Genomic DNA, 9724 nt, shown 5'->3' with positions numbered 1-9724 from the left:
CTGGAGGCCAAGAGGGGCATGGAGAGCCCCTGCGGTGGTGTCCAGGAGTGTGTTTTCACCTCTCTGACCAGTTTCCAGGCAGCAGGACTAGTTTCAGGCAGCAGCGCTGAGGTGGTGGGGGGTCTGCAGCAGTACAGTAAGACTGGCAAGGTGGCTGCCATGCATGGGGAACCTGCCCCCCAAGAAGAATGGGGGAATAATCAGAGAACTGGAGAAACAAACCAGGAGTTCCAGAACAGCATGTGGCACCTTGCCAAGTAGTGGTGCACCCACACTATGGGGCAGCTGCCATGTAGGTGCCCGGCGGAGGCAATCCCTGCTCCCCGCCCAGTGCCCTTCACTGTACAGGGGGGCTCTGCCACAAATACCCAGAGGCCCCAATCACTGCTGCCAGAGCTGGTGAGCGTGGGGCTTTTTTTTTTTAAAGCTCCACAAACCAGCTGCAAAGCATGCAGATGACAGTATGCTGGTGCTGCTGGCTGGGGCCAGTGCCAGCACCCAAGTCTGCCTGGCACAGCCTGCACCAAGCGCCAGAAAGAACCTAGTCCTGGCATTCACCCCAGAAGACAGCGGCAGCCTGCTGTCATCCCACATGCAGATCTGGGAGCCCACACCCCCCTGCAAATGGCAAAATGGAAGTCAAAATGAAATGGTGCTGTTTGCACAGCCCTATCAAGCAGCCCTAAGCTACTTGCCAGGGCAGCTTTTTGTACTGATGGGGCCAGGACAGGGCAGATTTTTCCACTGCTGCTCTAGCTCCCCCTGGCTGCAGATCTGAGAGGAGCCAGGCAGGGTTATTTTGCCCCAAGTGGACTTGCCACATACCAAAGTGCAAGTCCAGGCATGTGCGCTGAGACAAAAAGCCCCAGCTTAAATTTGCACCACTTCTATTTGAGCTGCTACAAGCGCACATGCCTGCATGTGTGGATGCACCTTCTGGGTTTATCTTGTGAATCATGTTTGCACACCTAATAGTGCTAACACTATGTGGCACCCTGTTGCACCCTTGAAAGGATCTTCAGACACCCCAGGGTGCTATCACATCCTAGTGGTAATGCCTAGGGAGCTAGGAGCAGATATTTCATGAAGCTATCATCCTCAGTATAAATGTTTCAAAATATTTATTAAGATGAATGAGATTCTGCCTTTGTTGTAGCACCCACAAAACCTCTGCCAGATTTGCTTTAGGATGTAGATGGCCTGGTTCAAGAAGGTTGGCTGCCCCCAATTAACTAATTTTCCTCAACAGATTTGTGTTTATAATTCCCATTCCACTGTGTTTGTCTCCTGCCTCCCCCATAGCTTTTGCTGAACATAGGTGTCATGCTAAACTTCTCAAGAAAATGCATATTGTGCTTCAAAGGCTGAAAAGCTCTGGGGAATCACTTTCTCAGACAAAGGAAAGGAACAAAGAAATCTCTGTAGAATGCACAACTGCACATTCAGATAAGAAAGTATATTAACAGCATCCTGTTCTATCCAGAAAATATGCTAAGCCCTAATGCACAAAGCTGAAGACATACCTTAGGGATGAGGCCCTCAAGAGACCACTGAATAAGGTAATGGATAAATATCCCCAGCCCTTTCTAACTGGCATCTTTTGGACTGGCAAAAAAACAACTGCATTCTATTCAGTTAGATCAGATAGAACAGGGATTTTTCTAGCATCCTGTTAACTGCAGCACCCAGGATGCCACCAGTTTTGGTTGGACAATACCATGGGTAAGAGGAAGACAGAAATATATAAGGTATCCAACAGAGGTAGGCAGAATCACAGCACAGTATGAGTTCATTTCCATATGATATTTCATTCACATTCTATTTTTTGTTTCCCAAGGTTCTGAAACACTGCAATAAACTAAAATGAACTGAAAAGACATAATTAAAGTCATTAATCCTTCTTTCATATTGCAAGGTAAGAATATTAGAGTCAAGATTTTTTAAAGTCGCTTAATAGTTTGCTTCCTCCTTTTTTAGTGAGTCCAACTTAAGGCGTCTTAATGGAACCTTTTCATTTTCCCAATCTTTTTCTCCTGGGCTCAGCACTGTAGAAACATTATCATTGCCAGGCAGGGTCATTTCCGAGACCCATCCAAACCAATGTTCTCTCCCCAACTGTAGCCATTACCAGCTGCAGAGGATGGTATGCTGCAGAGGAAGGTATAAGAATCCCGCAGTAGGCAGAGGAGAGAATAATCTGCTCCTTAAACAGGTTTCATTTTAATTTCTTGGATTCTGAGATTGGTTTATCCATTTCAAAATCCTAGTTATAATTAATGATGATGATTCTGGATATTCTCAATATGCTTACAAATATACCATCTGATTCTGCATGTTTTAAAATTCTTGGCCTTAGTAACTTCCTAGGTCAATGAGTTTTATGGTTTAATCCTTGACAATGTGAAGAAGTAGAACACCCCAATAGTTCTGCAATATATTTTTTGAGATGGGTGAGTGAAGGATTGTGAGGGTTCAGAGCACTTAAAGTATCCTGCTACAGCTTCAGCAATGTGAGTCTGAACTTTTCTGTGACTGATGTAAATTATCATAGCAAATTGATTTTTAAGTGCAATTATGCCGCTTTGCACTAGATGTCTATGCATGCTTGTCTCCATCTGCACCCTGATGCATTTTTCTTCCTTTTCCTTACCTACTTTAAGTTAAGGAAATCCAGTGTAAAATTGAATTAATGTAACATTGAAGTTGAGAACTCAAGTGCACATACATTAGAACATATTAAACACCATGCAATAATCTACCATTAATAGTCTATTACATATGTATGCAGATATACCCATACATGTACACATATGAAAACTCTCTTAAATGCCAAATTGGTGCTGAAAGTAATGTAAAGGCTTATTATTATGAAATAGCCCATCAGGCTCTGACAGTCATACCTGTGAACACGATGATACAACACTTTGCAGGTGCACTGTTTAATTCAAGGGTTTTGTTTCTAAAAGCCTAAGGAAGCCTAAAGAATAGAAATAAAAAGATCCAGAAAATCTGGAAAGATTCCAGCCCTTCCCCCTTGGATTCCCTCCCACCCCCACGCTACTTCCAAATGGTCATATACAGTATTCCACCTCTTTGCAGGAAGTCTGTACTTAGTCAAAATGCCCAAACCACTCCAGAGTGTTACTGACATTCAGAAACAGCAAGCATATGATCCATGTTGGATCTTAACTAAAGATGTGTTATGTTAACTAAGCTACCATTGCTTTTGCTGTTTTCATTCACAAGCTTTTTTTGAATTGTCTCTTTATATTCATAATCTCCAAGGCAGTAACTGTCTCTTATTTTGCCTGGCATAATGCATCCTCTGTGTTACTTGGATTCTTTAGCTACTGTTGTCATGAAAATAACAAGCAAGAAAGTTAACCACAAGATGCATCTTCAACTCTTTTTCAGTTGGGCGACATTCCCATCCTATTTATGGAACAAGGAAATCACACTACAATGACCACTTTCATCCTTGTGGGGTTCACAACTGATCCAGAGCTCCAGCTGCTCCTCTTTGCATTGTTCATACTAATATATGCCATCAGTCTGGCTGGAAATATCATACTGATTGTGTTAATCTGCATCAGTGCTCACCTCCACATGCCAATGTATTTCTTCATTGGGAACTTGTCTTTCCTGGATCTCTGGTATTCCTCTGTCTATACCCCCAAAATCTTGGCAAACTGCATATCTGACGATAAAAGCATTTCCTTTGCTGGGTGTACAGCACAGTTCTTCTTCTCTGCTGGCTTGGCTTACACTGAATGCTACCTCCTGGCTGCAATGGCCTATGACCGTTATGTGGCCATCTCTGATCCACTGCTCTATGTCTTTGCCATGTCCAGGAAACTGTGTGTAGGTTTGGTGGCTGCTTCATATCTTAGTGGTTTTGTCAATGCCACCATCATCACCAGCAACACTTTCAGTCTTACCTTCTGTGGTTCCAACATCATCGATGACTTCTTCTGTGACCTGCCCCCACTGGTGAAGCTCTCCTGTGATGTGACAGACAACAACCAGGCTGTGCTGTATTTCATTTTAGCTTCCAATGTCATCATCCCCTCTTTGCTGATCCTTGCCTCCTACATCTCCATCCTGGCTGCTATCTTGAAGATCCGCTCCAGTGAGGGGAGGATTAAAGCCTTCTCCACCTGTGCATCTCATTTGACAGCTGTCACCTTGTACTATGGCTCCATCCTCTTCATCTACTCACGTCCCAGCTTCAGCTACACCCTGAAGCGTGACAAGGTGGTGTCAGTGTTCTACACAGTGGTTTTCCCCATGCTGAACCCCTTGATCTACAGCCTGAGGAACAAGGATGTGAAGGATGCCCTGGGGAAATTAATAAAGAAAGGAACAGCTCCATAAATGAAACACATTAAGAATGGAACCCTGAAAGATCATTTAGCAGCAAGCACACCACAGTTTTCTTTGCATGTGTTTTTTACTCATTGCTTTGGAAAATAAATATATGATCACACTGTAGCAAAACCCCCAGTTTTTCTTTTATTTTTATTATTTGTCTTAAAATGCATTCCCTCCCCTTCCCCAACAATTTCTGACTTTTCTCTCCCTCTCTCTTCCCTATAGATAACTATAAGTGAACTCAAAATCAGGATAAGCTTTAAGCATTTTTATTTTTGGTGGCAAGTTTTTGGTTTTGGATGTCCATTGTTTTATAATTATTAGGTTTGTATTAATTTTTATTGTTGTATATTATATTGCTGTAATTTTTGTATTGATTTTTGTTGTTTCATATGCATATTGTATGGTTTAGGCCTGTGTTTATAAGTGAACCAAAGTAATGTCAAGTTTCCATTTTATATGTCAAGCTACCAGCTTCTGTCCACTGCCTGGGCATCCCATGTTGCAACAACAGGATTCATTGTACCCCTCCCATGTAAATTGGTTCCCGGATGAATGAGAATGATTAGGTATGATTGAAATACAATGGTAGCAGGCCTCTACTGAATGGTCTGTAATGACTGGGCCATCACCTCACATTGATTCATCCAGGAACCTCACCCAGGAACAGAGACAAGACCAGCATTTGAAAAAGAAAAGACCCTGCAGAACCAGCAACTCTCACCATTACAGACACCTGAAACTGCACATCCCTGCATGGAACACACATGCTTAGTACACCAGGGGTTGACCCTTGCTTGGGCATGCCTCCTGTCACTAGGGTCACACAAGGTCTGCCCCAGTAAAAAGAGACAGTGAAGACAGATCCAGTGGGACACTCCATTTCCTTCTGGACCAAGCCAGCTTCACATCACCTATCCACCCCAGAGGCCCTGCCAGCAACCCCCTCTGGACAACATCTACTGGACAAGGACCCCTTTCCAGCCTGGATAGGTAGCTACTACCTGCATACCTCCTCCTATAATTTGGACTCTCTCTCTCTCTCTCTGTCTCTCTCCTCCTGGACTTCAGTGGACATCAGCCCCTGCACCAAGCCTCCCTAACCCCTGCTGCCATTGTGTGTGCGCATGGGTGCAAGGAAACCAATTTGGCATTGTGTCATCATCTCCCCTGTTCAATAAAACCACTGTCATTTGCAACCCTGAGTTGGGTCATGTTTTTCTGAATCCCAGTCCCTTCCCTATCTTAAATTCCAGCCTCATTCTCTCTTAGCTCCAGTTCCCACCCTCTCTGCTAGTTTCCCCATCTCCTCCCAATTCCATCTCCCCTTTTCTGCCACCTCTCAGCCTCTCCTTGCTTTCCTGCTGTCCCTGCTGCTTTTTCTGTGACTTTCTCCTGCCCCCCTCTCTCTGTTTTCAGGCATCTCCCCCTGCACCTTCCTCCCCCACCCTGCAGCTTCCCAGCTCCTATTAGCTGTCCTGCAGTTCTCTCCAGCTCCCAGCACCTACTGCCGCTCTCTGCAACTTCTCTAGCTGCCTCAGAGCCATCCTCTGGCTCCCCATACCCAGAGCCCCTCTTTAACACCCACACTTTCCATTAGTCCCATTTTTCCCCCTCCCCATCTACCTTTTCAGCTCCCCCATAGCTCTGGCTCCAGTCCCACACTCAGTGCCAGCATGCTTCCCTGTTCTGCAGGCTTTGGGGTTGTCTTTTAATCAATTAAGATCAATTAGCCTAAAGTTACCCCCAAGCCTCAGTTTTTCAGCCCAGGCCCCTGTAGTCTACCAGTTCTAATCCTGGTCCTGGTAACTTTAACTTCCTACACTTCTACTTTCTTACCTTAACCTTTCCCCAGGTATCCCTAGTACACTGAGCACATACATATATACATATCACAATACCCAATTTAGGAACTCACTTGTGTGTATGTGTAGGTGGGTGGTATGTGTGTAAATTAGTGAATACACACACACACATATCTAGCTATCTAGCTATCTATTGATGAATCCCCCTCATGAATCTCTGTTGATAGATAGATAGATACTCTGTGTGTGTGTGGTATATGAATTAGTAATCCACATATGTGTATTGAATGTGCAGATGTTGGTAACTGGCAACTGATTCTGTCTAAATTTGGTGTGTGTAGTGTGTGTGAACCCAGACTAGTGATTTTGAACGAGTATGTATCTGAGTTGCTAGTGTGAGAGTGTGTGCGCGTATATATATATATATGGCATTGTGTGCATGATATACGAATTAGTGATCTGTGTCTAACTTTTGGGGTGCATAGTATATGTGCCTGAGCTGGTAGTGTGAGTGTATATGCCTAATAGGGGTGTATGCAGCTAGTGAGTGTGTGCTTAATTGATTTTTATGTGCTCATGTGCAGTGGTATACCACGCCCTCCTGTCTAACAGCACAATATTGAGATCCTGAGCATTGGCCTGACCCCTCAGGGAAACAGCGCAACCCTGAGAGGGCCAGACCAGTGAGGTCGAATGACTGTATTTGAAGACCATCCATACCAGTTTGAAAAGCTTGGGTCACACTGGGAGATCCAGAATGTATCATTTCGGCATAGAAGGATCTGGATTCACTCAGAAGATGCAAATTGTTTCTTTTGTGGTTCTGTGAGGCTACAGACAGACATGCAGCCCTTGCCCCATCCCTAGCTGCAGCACTTCAAAAATCTCTGTAGCTATATTCAGTGACTTCAACTCCAGCCAAGGAGTATGGCAAAGGGCTGCTGAAACCTACAGCTCCACTCTCCACCGAGAGTGGAGCAAACTGTTAGTGAGTCCTCTCCTGTGAACTCTATCTCCACTCTCCTGAAGCATCCCCTTGCCACAGCCAGGAGACTAGACATCTTGAAGCCCCTCATGAATCTCCCAGTGTTAGTGGAAGGAGCTCTGGAAGAGTGCAGGTGGAGCACACAAGGGATCGCTGAGTAACAGTGAGCTTTGTTCAAGGTCATTGGCTGCTTTTCACATTCAATTCTTCTATTGCCTGTGTCCCCTAGCTCTCCTCTTCTGTACATGCTGCCTCCACCGCGCACTGTGGAATGTGGGTGGATGGAGCCCCCTTTCTGGCATGCCCACAGAGCATGTACATGTAACAGGAAACTCATCATTTTTAAGTCCTTCTAATTAGCTGCTTTCCTCAGGGTTATTTTTTGAATGTTTCAGCCACATTTGAGGTGCTTCAAAGAACACGTAAATCTGTCTGCTCATCCTCTGAAGTGCTTCAAAGGCATTTTAAGCACTCCAAGTATTATGTCTGTCCAGGGCCCAAACATGACAGGGGGAAAGGGCACACTTTACCAGGGCCCAAAGATCGGCAGGGGGCAGGCTGCAACTGTATTACCATGAGGGAAAAAAAACAAGGCTAAATTGTAGGCCATGCTTGAGGATATGTATGGAAAGTTATGTACTACCTATATGGGGTCTCCACTGTAAGATTTGCTGGAGCCAATCAGAAGCAGAGCAAGCAACATTGTGAACAGTGATGACTGCAGAGGTCAAGGTTTTGATAATGGCTCTAATATGTCAGAGAAAATAAAAGGTATTCAGGCCTGCATTATGTCCAAAAATGAAATTGCTCTGTATTCTCCTTGTGCTTCCCATTCACTAAATCTTGTAAGAGTTAATGCTGTACCAGCATGTACTGAAACATTAACTTTTTTTGTTTGTGTGCAGCAACTTTTTGTGTTTTTCAGTGCTAGCCATGTGAGTTGTAAAATTTTAACAGATTAGTAAACTGCTTACTCCACTTTCTGTCAGACACGCTGGAGTGCACGTGCTGGTGCTATCCATCCACTCACAAATCATCTTCCAGGTATTCTGGAAGCACTGGAATGTGCTCTTGAGTTAAATTTGACACACAAAGTTCATTCAAAACTGGAAGCACTGAAAAGGTACTTCAGCTCATTTTTGCGCCTTTTGTTGGCTTGCTTCTGGTACAAAGTTCTTTCAAGTATTGATGACAGAAACATGATTTTACAAGCCAGGGGAATCTCTCTTACATCAGAGGCAGCTCTCATTGCTGATATTATTGAAGAAGTAAAACAACTTAGAGATCAGTGGCCCAAAATTCTACAGGAAGCATGTCTTGTAGCAGAAGGCATGGGAATTTTGCCATAATTACCGAAGAAGAGAGGCAAGAAGCAAAAAGATTCCATGATGACACAGCTGAGGAATCATGCTTTACCATCTCTGAAAATGATCTAGAATCTTTATTCAGAATGTTTTGATGCAACTTTGGACAATGGGATCTGTGGATTAGAGAGCAGATTCAAAGCAACCAGTAACATTTGTTTTACATTCCATTCAGTCCTAAACTATGTGACACGAGAGCATTAGGAACTGGACGAAGCTTCTAAATATCTAGTTCACAAGGTATCCTACAAACCTTTATGAGAATTGTCCTTGTGAAATGTTGCATCTGAAAAAAAATCCTCAAATCTACTTTTGGAAAAGAGTATGAACTACCCCCACTTACCTTATTAAATGCAATTTACAAGAAACAACTGAAACTCATTTTCAGTGAAGTGTACATAGCCATATGGATCTTTTGCACACTGCCAGTGACTGTAGCAGAAGCTGAAAGAAGTTTCAGCAAGTTAGCACTCATCAAAAACTGCAGGCATTCTACTATGGGGAAAAACGGTTAAGCCACCTTGCTATTTTGTCTATCGAGTGTGAACTTGAAAGAGAAATTGACTTTGGGGTGATGATTCATGATTTTGAAATGAAAAAGTCTAGAAAAATAAAGCTTTAAAGTTAATTGGTCTATTTATAAAATGTTTGCAGCCATGTTGGTCCATTAGAACAAAAAAAAAAGCAAAACATCGACTGGATAATACCATTATTAGGACCAACACCCAAAAAGTTACAACATAGTCATCAATGTAGAATGTAATTTCAGAATTAAAATAGAAAATTTTCTTTCATGAGTCATGAGATTTTGTGCATGTGGGATGGTGGATGGTGTGTGTGTGGGAGGGGGCCCACCTTACAAGTTTGTACTGGGCCCAAAGAAATTATGCTTGGTCCCTGTGTCTGTCCATACCTTTAATCTGTAGATGAGACTAATTATGCCTGTAGTTTGCTGTTCAAAAACTTTTTTCTTCAAATGCTTTGTTCCAACTGCTAAATAAAATTTTGCTCAAAAAAAATTGTTAGTCTCTATATCACTAGTACCGGGTTCGTGAAAGAAGGAAACTCAGGTACTTGAAACCCAGTCAAGCCTGCAGAGTAATAAGAGGATGGGAAACAGAGGAGTGAGCCTGTGTCCCACTCCATGGGTGGGAGTATTAAGAAAGCACTTCCAAAGAGGTTAGGACAAGCGAACCAAA

General features: G+C 43.4%; 1 protein-coding gene across 1 annotated transcript; it reads left to right on the top strand.

Annotated features, from left to right (window-relative positions):
• Positions 1-3438: 3438 nt before the first annotated feature.
• On the top strand, positions 3439-4374 carry LOC149871131 (olfactory receptor 9G19-like). The gene has a single exon (XM_090034569.1). It carries the CDS (start codon positions 3439-3441, stop codon positions 4372-4374), a length of 936 nt encoding a protein of 311 aa, XP_089890695.1.
• Positions 4375-9724: the final 5350 nt, after the last annotated feature.

The sequence above is a fragment of the Crocodylus siamensis genome, chromosome 2 (assembly GCF_052110815.1).
Source record: "Crocodylus siamensis isolate JL-2025a chromosome 2, ASM5211081v1, whole genome shotgun sequence".
Taxonomy (NCBI): Eukaryota; Metazoa; Chordata; order Crocodylia; family Crocodylidae; genus Crocodylus; species Crocodylus siamensis.
The sequence above is the reverse complement of the archived record's forward strand: the minus strand, read 5'-3'. Positions and strand labels throughout refer to the sequence as shown.